Below are 27,403 nucleotides of genomic sequence, written 5' to 3' on the forward strand. Positions count from 1 at the left end.
ACCACTCGGCTTGCGCTCATTTTCTCTCTTCCCCCCCTAGTCACAAATGAAAGTAAAAGAGCAGGGCGGAATGAATCCAAGCAGCTTGCGTTCCTTTGGAACCCAGCACCACTCGGCATTCTCTTTCTCTCTCTCTTTCTCCCCCCCCCCCCAGTCACAAATGAAAGTAAAAGAGCAGGGCAGAATGAATCCAAGCAGCTTGCGTTCCTTTGGAGCCCAGCACCACTCGGCTTGCGCTCATTTTCTCTCTTCCCCCCCTAGTCACAAATGAAAGTAAAAGAGCAGGGCGGAATGAATCCAAGCAGCTTGTGTTCCTTTGGAGCCCAGCACCACTCGGCATTCTCTTTCTCTCTCTCTTTCTCCCCCCCCCCCCGTCACAAATGAAAGTAAAAGAGCAGGGCAGAATGAATCCAAGCAGCTTGCGTTCCTTTGGAGCCCAGCACCACTCGGCATTCTCTTTCTCTCTCTCTTTCTCCCCCCCCCCCCAGTCACAAATGAAAGTAAAAGAGCAGGGCAGAATGAATCCAAGCAGCTTGTGTTCCTTTGGAGCCCAGCACCACTCGGCATTCTCTTTCTCTCTTTCTCCCCCCCCCCCCAGTCACAAATGAAAGTAAAAGAGCAGGGCAGAATGAATCCAAGCTGCTTGTGTTCCTTTGGAGCCCAGCACCACTCGGCATTCTCTTTCTCTCTCTCTTTCTCCCCCCCCCCCAGTCACAAATGAAAGTAAAAGAGCAGGGCAGAATGAATCCAAGCAGCTTGTGTTCCTTTGGAGCCCAGCACCACTCGGCTTGCGCTCATTTTCTCTCTCCCCCCTCCCCAGTCACAAATGAACATAAAAGAGCAGGGCAGAATAAATCCAAGCAGCTTGCGTTCCTTTGGAGCCCAGCACCACTTGGCATTCTCTCTCTCTCTGTCTCTCCCCCCCCCCCCCAGTCACAAATGAAAGTAAAAGAGCAGGGCAGAATGAATCCAAGCAGCTTGCCTTCCTTTGGAGCCCAGCACCACTCGGCATGCTCTCTCCCGCCCCCCAGTCACAAATGAATGTAAAAGAGCAGGGCAGAATGAATCCAAGCAGCTTGCATTCCTTTGGAGCCCAGCACCACTCGGCATTCTCTCTCTCGCTTTCCCCCCACCCCAGTCACAAATGAAAGTAAAAGAGCAGGGCAGAATGAATCCAAGCAGCTTGCATTCCTTTGGAGCCCAGCACCACTCGGCATTCTCTCTCTCGCTCTCCCCCCCACCCCAGTCACAAATGAAAGTAAAAGAGCAGGGCAGAATGAATCCAAGCAGCTTGCCTTCCTTTGGAGCCCAGCACCACTCGGCATTCTCTCTCTCGCTCTCCCCCCACCCCAGTCACAAATGAAAGTAAAAGAGCAGGGCAGAATGAATCCAAGCAGCTTGCATTCCTTTGGAGCCCAGCACCACTCGGCATTCACTCATTTTCTCCCCCACCCCCCGCCAAATGAAAGTAAAAGAGCAGAAGGAATCCAAGCAGCTTACTGTTCCTTTGAAGCCCAGCACCACTCGGCCTGCACTGGGAGGAAATCACATGGGCGGGACCAAAACCCACGTAACCTCGTTTTAGACTTACTGTAACGCCGTTCCTGTGCGTTCTGGCTCCAAATGAGCCCTGGTTCAAACTATACTTTCTTTTCTGTTTAACCTCTAACGTTTATTTTTTCCAGCCTTCCAGATAGCAAAAATTAAAGATACACATAGTATATGGTGCCATAGGATGTAGCAATTTGTAACTCTTTTTCAAGTGTTGTGTATACTTGCACCCTTTTCTTATAGATAACAAAGATATTTATACTTTTAACTTGCATAAAGATGCCAAATAATATAATTTTATATGCTACCTAAGTTATAAATAATATATTGTCAAAGGCTTTCACGGCCGGAGAACGATGGTTGTTGTGGGTTTTCCGGGCTGTATTGCCGTGGTCTTGGCATTGTAGTTCCTGACGTTTCGCCAGCAGCTGTGGCTGGCATCTTCAGAGGTGTAGCACCAAAAGACAGAGATCTCTCAGTGTCACAGTGTGGAAAAGATGTAGGTCATTTGTATCTACTCAGGAGGGGTGGGGTTGAGCTGAGTCATCCTGTAAGAGTTTCCCAGGGTGTGGAATGCTAATGGCGGGAGGCTTCACTGTATCCTGAGGAGGTTCTTTTGCATACAGATTGGTACTTGATGTGCTAATCTTCTCTGCAGGGCTATTGTCGGGGATAGAATGTTCTGTTAGCCTGGTGTTTTTCAGAACTGGAAACCATGCTCTGTTCATTCTTAAGGTTTCTTCTTTCCTGTTGAAGTTTTGCTTATGCTTGTGAATTTCAATGGCTTCCCTGTGCAGTCTGACAAAGTAGTTGGAAGTGTTGTCCAGTATTTTGGTGTCCTGGAATAAGATACTGTGCCCTGTTTGCATTAGGCTATGTTCAGCCACTGCTGATTTTTCAGGTTGTCCAAGTCTGCAGTGTCTTTCATGTTCTTTTATTCTTGTCTGGATGCTACGCTTTGTGGTCCCGATGTAAACTTGTCCACAGCTGCAGGGTATACGGTATACTCCTGCAGAGGTGAGGGGGTCTCTACTGTCTTTTGCTGATCGTAGCATCTGTTGTATTTTTCAGGTGGGTCTGAACACTGCTTGAAGGTTATGCTTTTTCATAAGCTTTCCCATCTGATCAGTAATTCCTTTGATATATGGCAAAAACACTTTTCCTGTAGGAGACTGTTTTTCCTTGGTTGTTTGATTCATCCTGGGTTTGATTGCTCTTCGGATTTCATTTCTGGAGTAGCCATTTGCCTGAAGTGCGTGGTTTAGATGATTAATTTCCTCATTGAGAAAGTGCAGCTCACATATCCGTCTTGCACGATCCACTAATGTTTTCATTATGCCTCTTTTCTGTCGGGGGTGGTGATTGGAGTTTTTGTGTAAGTACCGATCAGTGTGAGTTGGTTTCCTGTAGACCTTGTGACCTAACTGAAAGTTTGCTTTGCGGATGACCAAGGTATCCAGGAATGGGAGTTTTCCCTCGATTTCTTTCTCCATTGTGAATTGTATGTTCAGGTGGATGTTGTTGAGATGATTCAAAAACCCCATCAATTCTTCCTCCCCATGGCTCCAAATGATAAATGTATCATCCACAAACCGGAACCATACACTAGGTTTGTGGGGTGCTGATTCTAGAGCTGTTTTTTCAAAATGTTCCATGTAGAAGTTTGCTATAACTGGGCTGAGTGGGCTCCCCATGGCCACCCCATCCATCTGTTCATAGAATTCGTTGTCCCATTGGAAGTAACTGGTTGTCAGACAATGGTGGAATAAGGCTGTTACATCCTCTGGGAAAATCTGATTAATAAGTGCAATAGTGTCTTTTACTGGAACCTTGGTAAACAGGGATACAACATCAAAACTGACAAGTATGTCTTGTGGATTGAGTTTCAGAGAACTGATTTTGTTGATGAAATCTGCTGAATCTTTGATGTAAGATGAGGTCTTCCCGATGTGGTCCTGCAGGAGATCTGCCAGATGTCTAGCTAATTCATATGTCGGTGAACCAATGGCACTCACAATGGGTCGGAGTGGGACTGAATCCTTATGTATTTTGGGGAGTCCATATAGTCTAATTGGCTGTGCTTCAGTCTTGCATAGTTTTCTGTGCGTGTCGGGATGTAGTGAGGAATTCTTGATCAGCGCATTTGTTAGCCTGGTGATTTTGCAAGTGGGATCTCGTTTTAGTTTTTTGTAGGTGGAGGGGTCCAGGAGTTCCTTAATCTTCTTTTTGTATTCCTCTGTTTTCATGATCACTGTAGCATTGCCTTTATCAGCTGGTAAAATGATGATGTCTGGATCTGCATTGAGGGTCTTGATGGCATTTCTCTCCTTGCGTGTTATATTGCTGGTGGGAAGCTTTGCCTTTCGTAGAATCCTGGCTGTCTCTCCTCTTATTTCCTCAGCTTCCTCTTCAGGTAGATGACGAATGGCAGCTTCTACATTTGCAATGATGTCTTCCACAGGAATTCTGGTGGGGGTGACTGCAAAGTTTCCTCCCTTTGCCAAGATGGAGGTTTCTTCTGGTGAGAGTTGACGGTCTGTCAGATTGATGACAATGCGTGCATTGTCGAGCATTGGGCTTGTCTGTCTTTTTTCCTGTAGTTTGTTAAACTTCTGCTTCTGTCTGGATGTGTGGTTGGTAAAAACTTGTTCCATCTTCCTGTAGGTGAGATTATCGACCTTGTCCCAATCCTGACTTCTCATTTTATGGCTGGTGTTGATATGCAAGCAAAATAGCACCTTGTCTGTGGCAGCAAGTTCTCTGCGGGTAGTGTGGATTCTCTCACGTAAGAGGGCCTGTTCTAGACGGTCATAAATGCGGTTCGCCTGTGTGGTTTTGAAGATTCTTTTAGTTGTGAGAAAAGATGGAGTGGTTCTTGTGTCCCTGCAGCGTAGGAGAAAGGTTAAAGAACAGAGTAGATGTGCTTTCTTAAATAAATATAAATAATATATTTTATGTTGTTAAATCAGTAAAAGAAATTTAAATTTGATAGGAAAGTAAGTATTGCATATTTCAATTTTCCCCTAGATTTGTTTTTCTTTCTTTCTAGAGTTCCTCCTCAAAATTTCCATTTTTTCCCAGGGGAGCAGTGTCTTCTGTAGTTTTAAAATTTCTGGAAATTTTACGTCTGCCCTCAAGCTGCCACTTTGGGGAGCAGCAGTCTTAAATCTCCATCAGTTATTTATTTCCCATCCATTTATAAAATAGGTTTCTTTGCATCCGATTTTATGTGCCTGGATCAAAAAGGCAGTTAAAGCTGACTTAATAAAGAGCCAAAAAAGATAAGAACAAAATAGTCCTGGGAGCCCTCACTTTCTCTTCCTCCCCATCCAACCCTTCCATGTATGAGTAGAGAGATGCCTGGTTACATTCCTGTTGGATTAGTAGCCCAGTATTTCTTTGCATGCAGTGGCAGATTGCATTCAGTGGTGCATGAGAATTTCCATAAACTTATGTTGGAACTGGTGTTGATATTAGGATTTTTGGGGCCACAAGGTTTAGTAAATTCTGAAATAGGGACCCAAGTTAAAAAAAAATTCAGAAACAGTGCATCAAGTTATTAAAATATCAGGTGCTAGATATTGCAAGTAGATTTTAAAATACTTTCATTCTGAGTTGTCTAGTGGCTCAGGTGTAGCAACATTTTTCAACTTGAATATAATTATATTTCAGTTTATTGCATAGCTTTAATGGATGGTTGTGGAAAATATTTGTTAATATGTAGCAGAAGCAAAAGCTGTTACCCTGAAGTTGTCTAAATCAGTTTATTAATAGTGCTATGACTCTGGAATGAGGAGAAAGATGTCATCTTTAGATCTTTAAAAGTTGGCAGGTATGTCTGATTAAACCTGGACATGACAGCTAATAAGCCTTTGCTCATGATTCAGCTCTACCACAAAGTTCCTTTAATTAGTTGGAGCAAAAGTTAGTATTGAGAGAATCCCTCTTGTGTTTCACATTCTACTTTGCCCTAGTATTTCCAGTTCAGAATTTGGATAGATTTGTCTTGAAATATGGGGTTGCAAGATTATACAGTTCTAAGTAGAATTCTTGAGTACATAGAGGAAAGGACATCATTGTTAATGTTGTTTTAGTGCTGGAACAAAATCCTGCATTATAGAATGTCTGTTCAGTTTTGTTGTTAAATTTATTTCCAAGATTTACAAATTCACCCTTTCCCTAATATATGGGGACCTAAGGCAGATGAAGTATCATGGTAAAGAAATTCTTATTTGAAACTTTGCAAGGTATAGTTAAATCTTGCATGCCACTATATGGTGAGTTAGAGGCTGGCTTTCAAGCCTTAACACTGGATTTACTGGGTCTTAGGGATTTAAATTGGCCTTCATATCATTTTTCACATGGGTAGTTTTCTGTAGTTTAATTGAGCAGTCAGTGTGAATTTTGTGGGGGGGAAAGAGACATTTTTAAAGTAGTCAGCACTCCAATAGACACAAACAGGTGGGTCTCCAGCAGAGACATTAGCATTTGAAAACCAGCTCCAAATGGCTAGGATTTCCCAGGAAAAGTAGTCTGAGTAGCAAAATGCAGGGATCGATCAGCATAGAATTGAGTGAGCATTTGACATGCAGAATATTGTGACAGAAAGACAAGACAGAAGAATAAGGGCCTTTGTGGCTTTGTTTCATTTTAAAGAACTGTGACTGCAAGGCTTACATCATTAAAACTGTTAATCAGCAGAATCTTGGCTGATATTCTATCTCATCTTGGAAATATTGGGAATTAAAAATGTGGAGACTTTTAAGTTGAATGGGAATGCTTTAAAACAGCCTTCATGGGTAATTTATTCTTTTTCAAAAGTTCACAAATGTGTATGTAGTCTGAATCTGCAGGTTGCTACAAGCTTATGGTAAGCACTATCTTCTGCCGAGTATGAAGCACTTTATCATATTCAGTGTTAGGCAACTCTTATCTGATTCCTTTACTTTCCACATCTGCCTGTTAATCAAGAGACATTTCCTTTGCTTATGTCAACACTTCAGTTCCTCACACCCTACCCTTGAGCTAAGTTTCTGTAGCTCACTGATGCAAAAATGTGAGGCATGCCTTCCCATGCACTTATTGAGAGTTTCCAAAGGAATCTCTCCAGAGGGCAGTCTTCTGTGTCTCACTTTCTGTGTGTATTAAATGCCATTATTTTATGTCTTCCTGACTTTGCGAAAGTGTATATATGGGAACGGAACTAAAAAGAATCTGGAGGATTCCCCCTGATGAAGCTGCATGTGAAACGCGTAGGGGTTGTACAATTATTAAAGGTTCTTTTTCTAAGCTGGTGAACAAATAGATTGGATAAAGATATTGAAACCACTTCACCATCCTTTGACTATCCAAGAACTAATCTGGAGTAAATCTAGTTCTTGTTTCTCAGTGACTGACTACAATATATTCTTATCATCCATTCTTAAAACATGAAACCTCTACAAAACTAAACTAGTTCCCAAGATTTCCCAACTATCACTACAGAAAAAGGAATTTTAGAAAAAGCAGAAATGGAAACAAAAGTCCAAAAGGAAATCCCATGGTATACCTACCTACAAATCAAACACATGACTACCCAGATAAAAATTTTGGAGATAATGACCAACATTTCACTGTTGGATGAAATGCAAACTTGTAGAAAAATTCTGGAGAGAAGTCCTTGAACATATAACTCAAATAACAGGCAATGCTATTCTATTAGACCAATGGCATAACACAGAAATAACATAAATCAGATAGGACCGCATAAGAACCTTCTTAATGGCTGCCAAAACAACAATAGCCCTCAAAATGGAAGTCACAGAAAACATCTACATTATCTAACTGGTATTCTAAGATACGGGATTACTACATAATTGGAAAAAAATCACAGAAGGTCTTATCCAAGGTCTTATCTTCTCTGCAGGGCTATTGTCGGATATAGAGTGTTTTGTTAGCCTGGTGTTTTTCAGAACTGGAAACCATGCTTTGTTCATTCTTAAGGTTTCTTCTTTCCTGTTGAAGTTTTGCTTATGCTTGTGAATTTCAATGGCTTCCCTGTGCAGTCTGACAAAGTAGTTGGAAGTGTTGTTCAGTATTTTGGTGTCCTGGAATAAGATACGGTGCTCTGTTTGAGTTAGGCTATGTTCAGCCACTGCTGATTTTTCAGGTTGTCCAAGTCTGCAGTGTCTTTCATGTTCTTTTATTCTTGTCTGGATGCTACACTTTGTGGTCCCGATGTAAACTTGTCCACAGCTGCAGGGTATGTGGTATATTCCTGCAGAGGTGAGGGGGTCTCTTGCTGATCGTAGCATCTGTTGTATTTTTCGGGTGGGTCTGAATACTGCTTGAAGGTTATGCTTTTTCATAAGCTTTCCCATCTGATCAGTAATTCCTTTGATATATGGCAAAAACACTTTTCCTGTAGGAGACTGTTTTTCCTTGGTTGTTTGATTCATCCTGGGTTTGATTGCTCTTCGGATTTCATTTCTGGAGTAGCCGTTTGCCTGAAGTGCGTGGTTTAGATGATTAATTTCCTCATTGAGAAAGTGCGGCTCACATATCCGTCTTGCACGATCCACTAATGTTTTCATTATGCCTCTTTTCTGTCGGGGGTGGTGATTGGAGTTTTTGTGTAAGTACCGATCAGTGTGAGTTGGTTTCCTCTAGACCTTGTGACCTAACTGAAAGTTTGCTTTACGGATGACCAAGGTATCCAGAAATGGGAGTTTTCCCTCGATTTCTTTCTCCATTGTGAATTGTATGTTCAGGTGGATGTTGTTGAGATGATTCAAAAAACCCATCAATTCTTCCTCCCCATGGCTCCAAATGATAAATGTATCATCCACAAACCGGAATCATACACTAGGTTTGTGGGGTGCTGATTCTAGAGCTGTTTTTTCAAAATGTTCCATGTAGAAGTTTGCTATAACTGGGCTGAGTGGGCTCCCCATGGCCACCCCATCCATCTGTTCATAGAATTCGTTATCCCATTGGAAGTAACTGGTTGTCAGACAATGATGGAATAAGGCTGTTACATCCTCTGGGAAAATCTGATTAATAAGTGCAATAGTGATATAAATGACCTGCCAACATCTTTTCCACACTGTGACACTGAGAGATCTCTATCTTTTGGTGCTACACCTCTGAAGATGCTAGCCACAGGTGCTGGCGAAACGTCAGGAACTACAATGCCAAGACCACGGCAATACAGCCCGGAAAACACACAACAACCATCGTTCTCCGGCCGTGAAAGCCTTTGACAATACATCTATACAGTAACTTGTTATATATATAGACAGTATCCAACATCACTTGCAGACAGTATATGAATTTCCCCCCCTTATGCTGCATATTTCTCCACGTTCTGCACAGTTACTTGGAGACCATGATCGCATGGGCAGAGTACAAAATTATGATAAGAATATGATGAAGTGTGCACATCCTTCTGTGAAGAGTGTGCACATTGACCAAATACGGGATAGGGTTTAACTACTGGCTTTGCTTCTGTTTATGTGCATTACATCTTCATTTCTGTTATTGATGGGTGAAAGTAAGAAAAAAGTAAATATCTTGTCTTTGTGGCTGTATAAGTTTTTTAAAACTCTTCTGTTCTTCAGGCACACTTCATAGTGTTGCTAAGACTTCTCCTTCAATGTCTGTTTGAAAGCAGGCTGTTAAAAGTACCTGATGAAGATATTATTGTTTGTCATTGATTTATTTCTCTTAAATCCCCTTTCTCCCTTACAGAAAATACGTTCTGTAGTGGAGACCATGTATCGTGGCACAGTCCATTGGACAACAGTGAATCTAGGATCCAGCATATGCTGCTGACTGAAGATCCACAAATGCAGCCAGTTCAGACACCTTTTGGGGTTGTTACTTTTCTCCAGGTACAGTACTGGAACCATTAGGATGATCAGTACTTTCAAGAAATTAATATTTTCAGGGCTTTTTTCCTGGGGAAAGAGGTGGGGGAACTCTCACCTGTGGCAACTCCTGGGAGGAGGAGGTGTGCCTCTCAATACATGCGCGCACAGTGTGCATGTGCTCCTGGGACGGCATGATGATGTAATGTCTGGGAATTGATGTCATCACACAGGCAGGGCTACCCAGGGAGTGTTCCTGTGCTCCATGGGGGGGGTCCAATTCGGCCTGGAATAGACTACTCCGCTGTGGGGGAGCACTGCCCCGCCCGGCAGTGGCTGGCTCTGGGCCATTTCGGGCCCGAATTGGGCCAAAACAGGCCCAAAACGGCCCAGATCAGCCTGGAATGGGCTGCCGCCACACGAAATAGCACTCCGCCGCCAGGCAGCGGCTCGGTCCTGGCCATTTTGGGCCCAATCCTAGCCATTTGGGGCCTGAATTGGGCCCAATATAGATGAAAGGGGCCCAAAATGGCCAGGATTGGGTAGCTGCCGGGGGGGAGAGTGCTCTCCTGTGTGGCAGCAGCCCATTCCAGGCTGATCAGGGACTGAATTGGACCCAAAATGGCCAAAAGGAGCCCAAAGGGGCCAGGATCGGGCCGCTGTCAGGCGGGTGAGTGTTCCCCCACCTGGCCGAGGCCTGATCCTGGCCATTTTGGGCCCAATCCTGGCTGTTTTGTGCCCCTTTCAGCCATTTTGGGCCCAATTCAAGCCCCAAATGGCCAGGATTGGGCCCGAAAGAGCCAAGATTGGGCCACTGCTGGGTGGGGGATGGTTCTCCCACCCGGCGGCAGCCTGATCTGGGCCATTTAGGCCCTGATCCTGGCCATTTAGGGCCCTAAATGGCACTGAAACAGCCCGGATTGGGGCTGAACTAGCCTAGAATGGGCCACTGCTGGGTGGAGCAACCCTCCCCCTCCTGGCACAAGCCTGATCCTGGCCGTTTTGGCCTCGATCCTGGCCATTTTGGGCCCTAAACAGGCCTGAAACAGCCGAAACAGCCCAGATTGGGGCCAAAACGGCATGGAACCTGCCGCTGCCAGGCAGGGGAACCCTCACCGGCCCGATCTGGGCCATTTTGGGCCTATTTATGGCCCAAAATAACCCGGAGTGGGGCTGAAACGGCCAGGATCAGGTTAGTGCCGGGCAGGAGAACCCTCCCCCGCCTGGCAGCGGCCCGATCCATGCTGTTTCGGGCCCAGTCTGGGCTCAAAATTGCCAAAATAGGCCATTTTTAAAATACCCACGTGACACCAGTCACGTGGGTATTTTAAAGAGCTGCTGGAACGCCATTCTGTGGCGTTCCAGCTTAAAAAAAATCCCCGACTATCTTACTTATTTATCTAAATCTAGCATAGCCTTAGGTCTGATACGATATTTAATGTTTTAGGCATTTAAAAGACTTATAGACTGACAAAGTCATTGAATATATTTCTTCTTTATACATCCACGTCAGATACAGTCCTTGATCTTTTTTAACCTAGAAGATAGGCAAAAAATCTTTTGTAAACATAAATACATTCGTGTAGAGATTATTTTACATGTTTGGTCCTTCTTTTCTTACATTCAGTTTAGAGGAAATCATTTAAGGAGTGCTGATTTTTGGATTCTGCGTCTTAGTGCTTCTTTTTATTTAATTAATGACCTTTGCTGTTGAACTCTTGTCTTAAAAAATGTAGGAACTGGATGAGGAATCCTCAGAGCTATACAAAGATATGCTTAAAGAGTAGTGTGTAGCAGTACATACTGTATTTAAGTATGTTTTACTTTGCGGGCAATGACTTTGAATTTATTTATCGATCTTAGAGAAAACTGATATGGTGTAATGAATAGTATATATTCTGTTTGTATGTAAAACAATATATAAGTTAATGGAAAAGAGCAAGATACTTTTTCAGGTATCAGAAGAAGTGAGCTGTGGCTAATGAAAGCTCATACCCTACCACTAATTTTGTTAGTCTTATAGGTGCTATTGGACTCTTGCTCTTTTCCATTGCTACGGGCAGACTAACATGGCTACCCTTCTTCATATATAAGTCAACCAGTAATGAAAGAAACTGAGGAAATGTATGGTCAGGTTCGGTTTAGTCTGTATTGCCCGCTTTAAAATTTTCTCAGTGTCTGAAGCAGCTGATGGTGTTACTGGTCTGGCATAACTTGGTATTCCCATGTTGTAACGATACTTGTTTTACTTCAGAGTGATGTGATGGTTTCCATTGTACCAGTAAATGCTTCACTACATAAGGACTTGGCTGTATACTGCTATGAGGAAGATAAGTCAGCAAACTGAAACAAGAATTTGCACACAGCAGGAGTTGTTGCTTCATCTCGCTGGCTCTGTTGACAGGAGCTCAACATGAAAACAATTGAGGAGGACTTGTTAACATGCCTTTGTCCTTGGCCCTCTTGTTATGAAGTAATACATTTGAGCTTCTACTAGAGTACTAAGGGGGGCCTTCCTTCCATTTCTGGATTTCTTCTAAATATTGACATTTGAATTGGCCATATTGTGATTAGTACCAATCTCCAAAACTTCTTGAAACCATGGTTTCATATGATGACTTGGAGGTTAATGTTAATCTCCATCTGCCAAATAGAGACTAGACATGGGCACGAACGGAAAAAAAAAAGTGAACACGCTGTTCGTTGTTCATTGCCACCGCCAAACACGAACAGATGAACAGTAACAAACATGTCCCGTTAACAAACATGTTCGTTGTTCGTGGGGGCTATAACAGCTCCCGTTGGACTTAGAGAGCCCATATTCACAGGGAGTGTTCAGCAGGCTCCCCTCCAGCCATCACCCAAGTTTGGTCAAGATTGCAATGCAGATCTTGGAGTTATACATTCCCAAATCTGATGCCCCCAGGAAACTCCCATTCAACACAATGGGAGCCACCAATTGACTTTTGCCCCATGTACAAGCGGTGGACTCTAGGGGGCGGGGGCTTTGGCTGCTCGCCGGCGGCACCCCCCATGTGCCCGCCTGCCAGGCCTCCCAGAGGCTACTTTCCGGATGGAAGTAAGTAAGGTGGGTGATGTTGGTGGCCGCTGGGCCTGGCGGGCTGGGGGAGGTGGTGGCAGGCCACCTCCCCTCTAGGGGGCAGGGGGTCTGGCCGCTCGCCAGCAGCAGCTCCCATGGGCCTGTCCACCAGGCCTCCCTGAGGCTACTTTCCGCCAAGGTATGATGATGGGTGATGAGTGCAGCCATCAGGCCTGGTGGGCTAGGGGAGGCATTGGTGGGCTGCCTCCCCTCTAGGGGGCAGGGGTCTGTCCGCTCGCCAGCAGCACCCCCCACTTGCCCATCTGCCTGGCTTTCCTGAGGTTACTTTCTGCCAAGGTATGACGGTGGGTGATGAGTGCAGCCTGGCGGGCTGGGGGAGGCATTGGTAGGCTGCGTCCCCTCTGGGGGGGTTCTGGCCGCTCACCGGTGGCACCCCCCATGTGCCTGCCCGCCAGGCCTCAGTACTGCGCTGCACTTTCCTGTGCAGACAGGGATGTGGGTCATGAGCACGGCCACCAGGCCTGGCGGGCTGGGGGAGGCGTTGGCGGGCTGCCTCTCCTCTAGGGGGCAGAGTGGTCTGGCTGCTAACAGCTATCATCACCCACCTACCTGCTTTTGCGGAAAGGACGGGAGGGAGTGGAGATGTCATTTGGAGGGGTCAGAGTGTTCCAGAGAGGGAGAGGTCAAAAGAGGGAAGAGGAACTGGTAAGATCCCAACAGTTGCTGCGAGGCTGCCTCCGAAGCTCGCACTGAGGTACTCAGCGACGGTAGCTAACATCACCCACTTTCCTGCCTTTGTGGAAAGGATGGGATGGGCAGGACAGGAGACGTCGTTGGGAGGGGTCAGAGCGGTTCCAGAGAGGGCGAGGTTCAAAGAGGGACGGAGAACTTGTCAGGGAGAGAACGACAGAGGGTTACCACTTCCTGGCCGCCTTGCGGAGCAGAACCAAGAAACACCCAAACATTTGTGAGCCTTCATCTTTGAAACCCACTGATCTTGTCAGCGGCGGAAGCAGCCATCACCCACCCTCCTGCCTTCATGGAAAGGACGGAATGGACAGGACTGGAGAGGTCATTGGGAGGGGTCAGAGCAGTTCCAGAGAGGGAGAGGTCAAAAGAGGGAACATGGAAGTTTACAGGGAGAGTAGTACAAAGAGGACCCCAACATCCACCATTCGGATTGCACAGACTTCTTCGGCGGAGGCTTGTCCACCCCTCCTGTGTCGCAGTGGAGGCTGTCGCCAGCATTGCTCACCTTCCTGCCTTCACGGAAGGGACGGGATGGACAGGACAGGAAAGGTTGTTGAAAGGGGTTGGAGCAGTTCCAGAGAGGGGGAAGTCGAAAGAGGGACGGGGAGCTTGACAGGAGAGGAGGACTGAGGCTTCTTGGCCGCATTGCACAGCATGACCAGGATGGAGGACCCCAACATCCACCCTGAAGGATTGCGCAGACTGCTGCTTGAGAGGCTTGTCCGCCCTTCCTGTGTCGATCTGGAGGCTGCCTCCAACATCACTCACCTTCCTGCCTTCGCGGAAAGGAAGTGAGTCGCGGGACCCATTCCCCCCATGCACAGCGACAACAGCAGGTGCCCATGGATGGGGGTGTACTGTGCAGCACAACCATATCTGCAAAAGCTTTTGAGCTGCCCCTCATGCCAAGAAGCAGTGGCAGCAGCACAGCACCCACCTTCCCACCTTCACAGAAAGGGTAGCAGGGACCCATTCCCCCTGCTCAGAGGAGACAGCCGGTGCCGTTGACAGGGGGCACCATGTTGCACAACTACATGTGCAACAGCTCCTGATCTGCCCCTCATGGCCAAAAGCAGCAGCAGCAGCAGACAGCACCCACCTTCCTGCCTTCGCGGAAAGGACGTGAGTCATGGTGGGACCCATTCCCCCCCTGCTCAGAGGGAACAGCAGGTACTCATGGATAGGGGACCCTGTGCTGTGGAACCATATGTGAAATATCTCCTGAGCTGCCCCTCGTGCCCAGAAGCAGCAGCAACAGACAGCACCTACCTTTCTGCCTTCATGGAAAGTGTGGGTGGGAGGGACCCATTCCCCCTTGCACAGAGGGGACAGCAGGTGCCATGGACAGGGGGTACCGTGCGGTGCAACCCTATCAGCAACAGCAGCAGAGCTGTCCCTCGTGGCCAAAAGTGGTGGCAGCTGACATCACCCACCATCCTGCCTTTGCAGAAAAGATGAGATGGACAGGACAGGAGAGGTCGTTGGGAGGGGTCGGAGTGTTCCAGAGAGCGAGAGGGCGAAAGAGGGAACGTCCAGGACCTTGTCGGGGAGAGGAGGACAACGGGTTGTTCGTCACAGCTGCATTGCAGAGCGGGACCGGGAAGGCCCCAAAACAGCAGCAGTGGCATGGTAGTCCCCTGTGTCCAAAGGCGGCGGCAGCTGACATGACCCACCTTCCTGCCTTCACGGATAGGACGGGATGGGCAGGACAAGTTGTGAGGTGGGGTCGTATTGGTGCCATCCAGAGAGGGAGAGGTTGAAAGAGGGAAGGGGAACTTGTCTGGGAGAGGAGGGAAAAGGGTTACTGTACAGAAGACAGCAGGTCCACAGAATCTGCACCACTCAGAGACAGCTTACTTGTCCAAGCAGTACAGGCAGGCTGCTGCCAGCATCACCCCCCTTCCTACCTTCGCAGAAAGGACGGGTGTTGCAGCCGGGACCCATTCCCCCCTGCTCAGAGGTGACAGCAGATGCCCATAGATGGGGGCCTTGTGCTGTACAACCATATGCACAACATCTTTTGAGTTGCCCATCATGCCCAAAAGCAGCAGCAGTGGACAACACCCACCTTCCTGCATTTGCAGAAAGGGTCAGTGGGAGGAACTCATTACACCCTGCTCAGAGGGGACAGCAGGAGCCTATAGATAGGGGCCCCCGTGTTGTATAACCCTATCATCAGCAACAGCAGCAGAGCTGTGCCTTGTGGCCAAAAGCGGCGGCAGCTGACATTGCCCACCTTCCTACCTTTGCGGAAAGGATGGGGTGAGCAGGACAGGAGAGGTTCCAGAGAGGGACAGGTTAAAAGAGGGACCGTCAGGAAACATGTCAGGGAGACAGGGACAAAGGGTTACCACCGGCTGCATCTCGGACAAGGACTGGGAAGACCCCTTCGTTGGCAAGCCATGAGCTGAGAAAACCACTGAGTCGCAGGGTGGCAGCGGCAGACGATATCACACACCTTCCTACCTTTGCAGACAGGACAGGATGGGCAGGACAGGAGAGGTCGTTGGGAAGGGTCGTTCTGGTTCCATTTGCAGGGGGCAAGGATGAAAGAGGGAACTTGTCAGGGAGAGGATGCGATGGGCAGGACAAGTTGTGGGGAAAGGTCGTATTTGTGCTGTCCAGAGAGGGAGAGGTTGAAAGAGGGAGCATCCGGGAACTTGTCTGGGAGAGGAGGACGACGGGTTACCAGCCTTGGAAGCAGCCCCGAGAACCAAGGAGGGCTGGAGACTGCTGTACAGGAGCTTGGCCTAGAGAACCACAGTAGACTTGGGGATGCTCAGAGCCCAGGTAGGTCCAGGTCCAAGGAGGGATACCCAAGGAGGTTGAGGGTGACCTTCACGAAGGTCAGCATGTCCACCAAGTCCGGGTGCAGATGTGCGTGGCGGGGACAGAGGAGGTCTCCCAGGTGGGAGAACACCCGCTCGCTGTGCACTCTGGTGGGAGGGCAGGACAGGATGTTGGTTGCCACGATGGACAAGTCCAGCCATACGGCATATTTACTTGCCCAATACTCCAAGGGGTTAGAGTGGGGGGGGCTCGGTGGGCTCCACGAGTTACTCTCACACCATAGCCCCCGCCGAGTCCTCCACTGCGAGAGATGCGCCCACTGTGCTGCAGTCAACCACACAGCCCACTGATGAGGCCCAGAGATCAAGTGGGGCTGTTTGGGTGGGTCTCTTCTGGCGTGGCTCTCTTCCCAACTCCTCCCACCCCTTCTCCTCCTCCACCCGCCCCTCGCCCCTTCCCGGTTCCCTCAGGCCTGCCTTCTCTTTCTGGAAACAGAACACTGCTGCGCGGAGCTCCTTTTTCCAGCACTGCATCTGACCCGCCGTATGGCAATGATACCATTGATCCGGGGATCACAGAGGAAGGCCATTTGGTACAGCACCTCATGGCGCAGAGGATGCAAGCACTCAGCCCCGCATGCCTGGATCCTCCTCACAAAGTCCCGGACCCTGGGGAGCAGCTCTTTCTCGTGTTCAAGCTCCTTGGCCAGGAACTAGTCGAGCCCGTGAATCAGGGGGATGACATGACCCATGCTGGTCTTGTAGGAGCACAAGAGCTTGGTGGCCTCCTTAAAGGGTTTCAGCATCCAGGACATCTCCATTCCATGGAACAAAGGCTCAGCTCCTCTCTCCTCCTCAGAATGTCCGTGGATGACAGGATGTCCTGCAACGGGCCCCAGTGGGTGGGCAGGTCCTGAAAGAGCTGGTGCTTGGAGTCCCCCCTGCCTCTGGAACAGCTCACAGGAAGAGTTGATGCTGTGGGAGAAGTGGGAAGCGCTGCACCGGCAGCTGTCCAGCAGATTGTGCGTCCACAATGTTCCCTCGTCCCAGCTGTCCCTTGGCTTGCTCCCCAGCCTGAGCACATCCCTCATCACCAGGTTCAGCTTGTGCGCCATGCACACCAGGCCCAGGAAGGATGCCTTTTTCAGGGCTGCCAACATGTTGCTTCTTGCATCCGTCACCATGAAGCCACGGACAAACCCTTCCCCCCTTGCCATCCACTCCCTCAGAGCCGCCTTTATGGTGGTGGCAATGTTCTTCCCAGTATGGACCTTGTCCATCCCCCAGGCCTGGAGAAGAACTACCCTGTAGCCCGGTGTCAAGCATGGCACCTTTTTCCGGGTGCCAGTTCTTGGCCTGGGCCGGCAGAAATCCTCTGGTTGCCACCAGTGGGCGGTGATGGCAAGGTACCCATGATGGCAGCTGCTCCAGAGGTCGGCCTTGAAGTGTACAGTACGGCCTTTGGCGGCCGACAGCTCCCTGAGCACCATGTCTTGCACAGACTGGTAGAGGGCTGGCAGGACTCAACGCCCAATGGTGCACCGTGACAGCATGGAAAACCATGGGGCAAAGTGCTGAAGCAGCCTTTGGGAGCCCACACCCTCCACGACGGATAGGGGGAATCCTTGCAGGGCAATCATCTCTGCCATGACATGAATGCCTGCCTCCTGAGCCCTTGACCTCACCCTTTTCAATGGCACTATCCCCAACCCCGATGGAACAACCTCCGCAAGGGTGGCCTGCCTGACCGTTCTGCTCCCACCGGCAGCACCCTCGAGGCAAGGCTTCTTGCTTGGGGTGGATTCCGGTGACCCTCCCACTGATCCTGGCTCAGAGGAGTTGGTAGCCCTCTGTCTCCCCCCGCCATATGTTTCGCTGGCCGAGGACAGACCACAGGCTCAGGTGGCACGTCTTCAGGTTCCTGGTCAGGACCGTCGATGACAGGTGCTTTGGGTCATTGCCCCTGCGCACTAGACCATCACAGACACGGCGCCGCACCACACGGGGGTCATTCAGAAGGGCCTGAAAGTGCCTCCATATGGAAAGTTTGAACCATGGCCCACTAACTGTTCCAGGGGAAGGAGGACAAAGGGTTATGGGCTGCGCCGCGGAGCTGGCAACGGAAGGCAGAGTGAGGGGCGGACTGCAGGCAGGGACAGCACCAAGAGTTGGGGATGGGGATGGGGATGGGGATGGAATGGATGTTTCGTCGAACCCCAACCATTTCTCCATGGATTCCTCAGTCTCCTCCTCAGTTTAAAGAGTTCTTCCCCCGGTGGCAAGAGCTCTTCAGCCTTCTCCACAGCCCCCACAAGTGATTTTTGGGGAGCTGGAGTCTCTGCTGCCCCAGAGCCCTGCCCAGTACTGCTTGTCGCGGGGCAACCGGGACAATCTTTGCACTTCCCCCAGCAACCACCCTTGGCCCCTGGCCAAAGCCTCGTGCCAGCAAACAAGAATTAAGGAGAAAAGAAAAGGAGACAACATTGTGAGCCCTCAGCCAAGGCACCCACTGAGCTTGGCCCCAGGGCCTGGCAGGAGCCCTGGAACCAGAGGGAGGGGCTCAATCCCTAGCCCAGCCCTCCCACAGACCTGACCAGATCAGGCACTAATAATCAGGGTGAGCCATCCGCCTGGGTGCCCACTGAGCTTGGCCCCAGGGCCTGACAGCAGCCCTGGAACCAGAGGGGATAGATCCCTATCCCACCCACCACATACAGAAAAAATCCCAGCTCCAATGCACTCTCCCTGTCTCTCTTCCAAAAGGCTAGCAACAGCTCTGTCCCACACCACTGCCTCCTGAAACTGAAACCCAGAACTGGGAGCACAGTGCCCTTTTATAACCAGAGGTCTTATAGGGAAAAGCAGGAGGTCTGTGGTTGTCAGTCAGAACAGCTTAACAGGGTTTGCAGGGATGAGATTGGAGTGCCCATGGCTACAGAACACCCACACCTTCACCCTCCCTCCCCCCTGGTCTCTGCTGCCATGTAACCAATTTGGAGCGCCATGCTTGGAAGGAAGACCTGCCCATCAAGCTAAGCTGGGCTCAGATTGGGGTTTCCGGGGCGATAAAAGGAATGCAGACAGAGTTCAGGCAGTCCCTGCCTCCATTGCCAAGGGAATTGATTGAAGGTGCCTGACTGTCTGGCTTCACGAACAGCGGACAAATGCCACAAACGAGGCTTGCGACCACCACTTGTTCGTTTGCAATGGTGCCTCACGAACGGCTTGTTCACGAACAGACAAACGGGCTGTTTGTGGCTTTTTTGCGTTCGTAATGCTATTCATGCCCATATCTAATAGAGACATCACAGCAAGCCATATAGAGGAAATAGTTATGAGAAGTTGGAACGTTGTGTGGAGTGTATGAGACTTTGGCACATTCCCTTTTAGTCTTCCTAATCTGAACTGAGCTGTTGTCTTTTCAACATGACTTTCTTTAGAGAGGGCTCCTTGGCATGGTTGAAGGCATAGTGGCACTCTCTGAGATTAGCCTACATCTGCTACACAAACCATAATTGTTATCGCAGTTCAGTAGAAATAGAGCCCTTAATATTGGCCAGGAGAAACCAGATCTCCATTCATGAAGTGCTGTGCTCTTCTCGGTTTGCTCTAGATTGTTGGGGTCTGCACAGAAGAGCTTCATGCGGCACAGCAATGGAATGGACAGGGTATATTGGAGCTGCTTCGGACTGTTCCAGTGTAAGTACAGTACCTCCAGCTGCCTTGAAAGTAATGCTAAGGCTTTTTTAAAGTCTGCTAAAGATAGATGCAATCCTTTTATCTTACTTTGGTCAGAAAGGCCCAATTTTTTTGATAAAATGCCATGGATGGGATAAACTATGGAACTAAGCATATCTGCACAAATTTGTGTTTTATTCTGACAGTGTCTCTGTTTTCATTTTTTGTGAGTCTCAGACACTGGCTTGGATCCTGTGGAGCTGATGAAAGAGATTTCTGACAGCGGAGCAGATTGTGTGCGTGGGGGGGACATTAGAGGAAAGTTTCCATGGTCCCCAGCCCAACAGCTGCAGTCCTAAGTGTACCTATTAGGAGTTAGTCCTGTGTTTTTTAAATTAATATTTCAAACAAAAAAAAGCAGGAAGAAAAAACAACCACCACTCAAATTACAAACAGGAAGAAAGATTACAAAAAAAAGAACACGTTAAAAGAAAACAAAGATAGACAATATTAAATCAAAAAGTATTTCTTTGTATGCTTCATATCTAATTCCTTTCCCATTATTTGAGGAAGGGCCTAGATACATGTTGATGTTGAATACCTTTCCTATTTGTATATGAAATAAAATCATGCCATGTTTTATAGAAATCGGACATTTTAGCTTTACCTTTAACTATTCTGGTATGTCAGTTTTTCTGCCATAACTATTTGCCATAGTTCAGAATACCAATAATGTTAAAAATTCTGCAGATTTCCAACACTTTGCTGTTACCCTACAGGCTGCCGTCAATATAAACACTATGAATCCCTTGAATGTCACTTTTCCATTTTGTTCCCTCCAAATTGTTAACAAGGCCAGCACTGTTGTGGAATATATGATTTGATGTATAATATTTTCCATTTCTTTAAATATTTCCCCCCAAAACTATGATACTACAGCGCATGACCACCACATATGGATGTAATCGCCTTGCTGATTGCTATTTATCCAACATTTTGTGTTGTTTGTATTACTTGTTCTTGCAGGACGTACTGGAGTAATATACCATTGATGTAGTAGTTTCAAAGAATTCTCCCTAAGGGCTATTGATACTGTTTTCTTTATTTGACTCATCTATAATTTATTCCTTATATTTTGTTTTATTTTATCCCAATATCATTTTCCCATATTGTTTTCAGTCCATTTGTCATATTTGTATGTATTTCAACTAAATCAGAATATATTTTAGAAGTTATTCCTTTTATACTGTTCATATGTTGCATTAAAATATATTCGAATTTCATCATATTTCTGGTCATAGTTTGCCTTACTGTAGGATTCACAATTAAGTATTGTAAAAGTTCATTGAAGCTCTTTGCAACTTTTCTTTTAGTTGAATTACAGTAAGGGGAGTTCCATTTTCGTAAAAATCTCTCACTCTGTAAATCCCCTTTTCTTTCCATTTAATACATTCTTCTAGTTTATCTAGGTAAGAAAAATTGGAATGTAATATAAATGTAAGTAGAGGGGATATTTCTGAGATTAGTTTATTTTTCCATTTATTCCAAATTTTTAATGTAGTGTATAGAAAAGGATTCTCAAGCCATTCTATGTCTCTTACATTTTTTCCTCCAAAAACAATTTTTTTCAATTAATTCCATATGTTTCCCATTTGCTTCCCATACCCACCCATGGATTATCAGAGGTACCCTCCAAGAATGATGTCAATGTTCTCAGCTGATTTGCCTCATAATATTTGCTTATGCTGGGTTCTCCCCACTCCCCTTGATCTAATCTCTTTTGTCCCAAAGTCTTTGTAAGTCATGGTCTTTTACTAGATAAATAAAATTGGTGAGTATCTTTTGCTACTTTGCTAAATCTTTTGATTCAATTATTATGGGAAGTATTTGAAAGAAATAATTTAATTTTGGCAATGCCACTGTTTTTATAGCACTGATTTTCCTTTGAGGTATACATTCCATCTGATCTGAAGAAACATAGTCTTTTATTATGATGCTCATTCGAGATGCAAGGACTGTGGTGAATAATTTTGCATCTTGATTTAATAATGCGATTGGTCGGTAAGAATCTAATTGGTTCATCCGTTTGCTTACCAGTTTTTAAAATCATCTCAATTCTTGTGTCTTCCCATGAGTGTGGTGATTGTTTATCTTTCATTACCTGGTTAAATAATTCTGTCATATATGGTAATATTAAATCTTTGTTTATAGAATTCTGGACCATATCCATCTATGCCTGGAGGTTTTCCATTTTTTAATTTTCTTATCACATCATCTATGTCTTTCCACTGGCTTATTTAAAATATTTTGTGCTCACTCTTCAGTTCAAGAATATTCAATTTTTGTAGGTATTCATCAGGGTTTTTGGTGGGGATAGATCATCTGAAGAGTATAGTTTTTCGAAGTATTTGGCAAACTGTTCTGCTATTTGCTTTGTACTGTGTATTTTTTATTACTAAAGTCTACCATTGCTATTCTATTTTTGTTTTCTCAAAGTGTTTGCTAGTAACTTTGAACTCTTGTACGTACTTTACAAACCTCTCTGAGTGGTAATTAAGTTCTTTTGATGGGCAGTATATAAATCAATTGTTGTTGTGTGTATAAATCTGTTGTTGTTGTTGTCGTTGCCAAATTCATAATGAGCCTGTTTTACATATAGCAGTTTTTAGTAATAGAATCTATTTAGATAGTGTCTAGTCCTTTCCTTTTATTTACCAAATGATTATATATCTTTTTGATCATTTTAAAAATGTTTTTCTTCTAATTCTTATTTCCACCTGCAACTTCATGTTTTCACAATTAAAACTTCTTCTTTAATCTAGCTTTTTCTTGAATACATGTCCCCCTTATTACCAATTTTTAATGCATCACGTATGATATGCATTTGTATTCCTTCAGTTGTATTTTCTTTAAAATAATGTTGTATACCTTCTTGAAATTTTTACTGGGTTCTGGTTTAGTTAATAAAATAGTGTTAAATCTTCATGTATAGGTGGTTGGTTGCTGCCCAAGGATGTTCTGATCTACCCATGATCAGATAGTTTTTTTAATGCCAGTTTCTGCTTTAACAATATTTTGCATCATGTTTGATAATATTAAGATAAAATCTATTCTAGAATATGTATTATATCTATGTGAATCGGGTCATTTTGTAGAAAAAGAGCTGCAGGAACTCATTACCATAACTCATTAGCATATGCCACGTTCGTTGACATCACAGAAAGTGTGTCATTAGCATAACTGATTTGCATATGCCGCACCCCCTGACACCACCTGTCCTGGCTGTTTTGGACCCAATCCTGGTCATTCAGGGCCAAAATTGGGCTGAAAATGGCCAAAAAGGGGCCCAAAATGGTCAGGATCTACCACCCGTCAGAGGCCGTTTCGGGACCAATCCTGGCTGTTTGGGGCCCAAAATAGCTGAAAGTGGCCATTTTGGGCCCAGATCAGGACCGAAACAGCCAGGACTGGGTTGGTGCCAAGCAGGGGAGGGTTCCCCCACCTGGCACCGACCGGATCCAGGCCGTTTCAGCCCCGATCCAGGCCACAATGGGCTCAAAATGTCCGAAAATCAGGTGGGGTGGGGCCACCTGACATGTGATCTCTTTGGAGAACTACCGGAACTGCGTTCCTGCGCGCTCCCCCTCAGAATGAGCCCTGATGTAGGTAATATGTAAAATCCATCTCCTGAGGATTTATCTTCCCTCCAAGCATCTACAAGATTGAATTCCTGTAAAATTTTTGCCGGTTTGTTTTCCTCTATTTTCTTCTTGTATTTTTATTCCCTTTTTATATAAATAATCCATAGGAGTCTAATTTAAATCTCCCCCTATTATAAGTTCCCTGTCTTTAAATTTGTCCTGTTTTTTGTACATGTTCCTTAGAAATTTAATTTGCTTCTTATTTGGTGCATAAATAGAGGCAAATGTGAATATTTTATTTGTGTATTGCCCTTTTACAAAGTTGTAATGACCTTGTGGGTCTTTGTCTAAATTCTCTTTTTGGAATGGGAACGCTACTGACAAAATAGTCGCTACCTCTCTTGACTTACTATTCCCTGGTGCCGTCTAATGATGCCCATAGTATAGAAGTCAGTCCTATTGAACTCAGTTGGATTTACTTCTGAGCGTACATACACTGATTGAGTAGTAAGCTCAGGTGAGAAATTAGTAAAATAAGCCAAAAATGAGAAAAAGTACATTGAATTGTAACCCCCCAAAAAAATCAAAGCTGAGGAAACTTCTTTTTTTACTATGTTTCATCACCTTTTAAATTTAGCACTATAAATCTAAAAATTTTATTTGGCAAAATACAAATTGCAATTTTTTTAACCTGTTATAGGAAAGAGGTTGCAAGATCCTCAGCTTCTGAAGTACTTCCATTAAAACTAATCATCAATGCAATACCTAATTAATCAACTTCCTAGCAGCAAAAAATCATAATAAAATAACAATGCATAATAACCAGAATACTAAGAGAATCCTGACATTAATGCCAATTAGACTACATGACTTTTAAGGTTCCTTCTAATTCTCAGAGCTGATATATGAAGAGCCTTTGCTAATTATTCTCTGTTCATTAAAATTGAGGCATCATTTACACTCTGATTTCTTTCACCAGTTCTACAAATATTTTACTGTTTTTTTCTGTTTAAGTGTTCATTTAGTATCTTGAGTGCCCAAGTTTTACATACCTATTTCATTTATACCTCACCTTTCTCCTCAGTAGGGCTGAAAACGGCTTATATCATTCTCCCCACCTTCATTTTATCTTCACAACAACATTCCTGGGAGGTAGGTTAGGCTGAGTGTATGTGACTGGCCCAAGATCACCCAGCAAGCTTCCATGGAACAGTGGGGATTCAAACCAGTTTCTCTCTGATCCTTGTCTAATACTCTAACCACTACACAACATACCTAGCCCCAATTTAAAAAAAAAAATTGTACCTATACAAAACATTTTTTGAAACCTACAACTGTCTTGGCAAAATAATATATAATACAGTCACTTATTTTCTCTGGTTTTTTATTTGTGTTTGTAGAGCAGGAGGCCCATGGTTAATAACAGACATGCGACGTGGAGAGACCATATTTGAAATTGATCCACACTTGCAAGTATGTGTTTAGCTTCTTGGTTTTCAACTATCTTGAAGTTGATCTCTTTGTCATTACCAAGCAGAATGACTCCCTCCTCCTGTCTGTTTTCAGAAAAGAAATACATTTGAGTTGGTCATTACAGTACACAAATACCATTGTGGAGTGTGTGAACTGCACCGTGCCCCTGTACACATTGTATGTACTTTTCTTGGGCATGGAGCAACTGGGCCACAAGCCTATTACATACAATAGGCTTGAAGGGACCTCTGCCAGACCTTTTTCTAGTTCATGTGAGCTAGCTTTGGCTAATGGGAAAGTCTTGGCAGTTAAAAATAGATAGAGATGTAAAATTTCTAGAAATTTTGAAGGCACAAGGAGAAAAGTGTGTATTCTGTTTTTGGAAAACATGTAATTTGGGGGAGGAATTGAAATATGTCAAATACTTTTCTATCAAACTTAATCTTTTTGCTGATTTAACTACATAAAGTGCATAATTTTTGTCTTAATTAGCATATGAAGTTATACTATTTGGCATATTTATGGAATGTTAAAGTTCTCATTTGCTCTAAGAAAAATTGCAAGTAAACTCAACATATGAGAAAGTTGCAAACTGCTGCACCTTATAGGGTTGCCAGCCTCCAGGTAGTGGCTGGAGATCTCCTGGAATTACAACTGGTCTCCAGGCCACAGAGATCAGTTCACCTGGAGAAAATGGCTACTTTGGGGGTGGACTCTATGGAATTTTGCCATACCAAGGTCCTTTCCCTCCCCAAACTGCACTTTCTCCAGGTTTCACCCCCCAGATCTCCAGGAATTTCCCAACTTGGAGCTGGCAACCCTAGCACCTTACCATACCATAGCACATGTATCTTTATTTTGGTCATTTGAGAGGTAGGGAAAATAAACCTTGATGGTTGAAAACCTTATGTAGTAAAAAGATGAAAGTATTATGCAGTATACATGGGAACTATCATTCCGTAATGATGTAGATTGTTTTATTAAAAATGTGTTATTGTTTAGTTGCACTAACCAAACAGATGGACTTGCACATGTGTATTTGCACGTGAAAAGAAAAACCGAATAGGAGAATACACTTTATTCTCTTTGTAAAGATTACTGCTGCCGCTGTGGCTCCTTTCATGAAAAGCTGAGGTTTAGCTTGATAGCATCCTCTGCTGGTGAATGTTGATTCTGAGATAAAATGTAACTTCCTATGCCTACAATATCTACTCTTGAATTTGCATGTGATGAACATACATTACTTTGTGGCTTAAATGTGTGCAGCTTGAACATAGTCAGTATGCAGTCCATTCTTTTTACCCCATAGTCAGGATTGAGCCTTGAACAGAAAAGGGAGAGCTCTATTGTTTGATAAGTAAAGCGAGTTAAAAGAGCAAACTGTTAGCTGATTAAATAAATCTTAATCTAGCTATTTGTAAAGTTTAAATTGAAAGCAGCTGTACCTTAGGCAGTACGTAGTATTAGCTGTTTCTCATATTTAATGCCTCAGTGCAATGTAGGAAGTTTTTACAGTGGATTGCTAATAAAATGTAGAAAGTAGACTGTAGGACTTAATTCTTCATACTGGGGACCATGGCATTCAAAGTCTTGGCTGTTTCTTCGATCTTTTTAAGCAGGACAGAGTTGATAAAGGGATTGAGACAGATGGCTCAAATTTGAGTGGTGTCAGTGCTAAATGTGCCTGGGATGACCTTAGTCGGCCACCAGAGGATGATGAAGATAGTAGAAGTATCTGTATTGGCACGCATCCCCGACGACTGTCTGGGAAAGGTAAGTGGGACATGGCTATGCCGTACAAGTTTATTTCCTGAGTGTTAGAGCTAAAGTTATTCAACAGGAGAGATCTCCATCAAGGATAATTGTCAGTGGTAGCTTTTTGTACATTTTGACTATGTGACAACCTAGAATGCTAAATATTTTATTATTTATTCAGATAGTTTACATAGAAAATTTATGAGCTTCCTCTGCTAAGCCTGAGACAGCTCACAAAATAAAAAAGTACAATACAATCATAAAAACAGCAGCCTATTAAACAATAATAAAACAAGCCATAAAACCAAATCTTGGCATTAAAACAACATTCAGCAGACAAATATTATATTCATAAAACAACCCTCAGGCTAAATGTAGCCCCTCTTTTACTGTAAAGGTTGTATAATTCCATATGAAACTGAAAGTAGGAAACAGACCTTTCCCACAAGCATTTTAGTGAAGTGGTAAGCATCTAGTGCATCAATGTATATATTTAGTTATTTTGAGCAGTTTATACTGTTTACCCCAGAAAATAACTATGTAGCAGCGTATCATAGCACAAAACACTATGCTGCTGTAAGCCTATATATGCAGAAAAGATTAAGATTTGTTGAGGTCTGTTAAGATATTAAAAAATGTATACACCGTAAGAGGTAGAATCTTAGCAGTGTATTAACGTGGAGAAAATGCCATCCATATAGAATATTAAAAGCTGTATAGAAATAAGTTATCACTTATTCCACTTGAGTTCTCGGATAGTTTATAAAACACTCCAGTCATTTTAAATAGGTACACTTAATTGCCATTTGAAATACCTGCAAGGTTATATTATCATTAAAGATGGGCAAGAACCAGGAA

General features: G+C 45.0%; 1 protein-coding gene across 2 annotated transcripts in view; it reads left to right on the top strand.

Moving 5' to 3' along the window:
• SUFU (SUFU negative regulator of hedgehog signaling) overlaps positions 1-27,403 on the top strand; it is a 175,912-nt gene that overhangs the window by 62,941 nt on the left and 85,568 nt on the right. Inside the window, exons 4-7 of one of the 2 annotated variants that reach the window (XM_054982639.1) lie at positions 9,280-9,422; positions 19,612-19,697; positions 24,718-24,790; positions 26,407-26,563. In XM_054982639.1, the coding sequence (XP_054838614.1) occupies positions 9,280-9,422; positions 19,612-19,697; positions 24,718-24,790; positions 26,407-26,563 (459 nt within the window). The remainder of the gene's footprint in view (positions 1-9,279; positions 9,423-19,611; positions 19,698-24,717; positions 24,791-26,406; positions 26,564-27,403) is intronic. The other variant, XM_054982640.1, reaches the window with a different exon arrangement.

Source organism: Eublepharis macularius, chromosome 6, assembly GCF_028583425.1.
Source record: "Eublepharis macularius isolate TG4126 chromosome 6, MPM_Emac_v1.0, whole genome shotgun sequence".
NCBI lineage: Eukaryota > Metazoa > Chordata > Lepidosauria > Squamata > Eublepharidae > Eublepharis > Eublepharis macularius.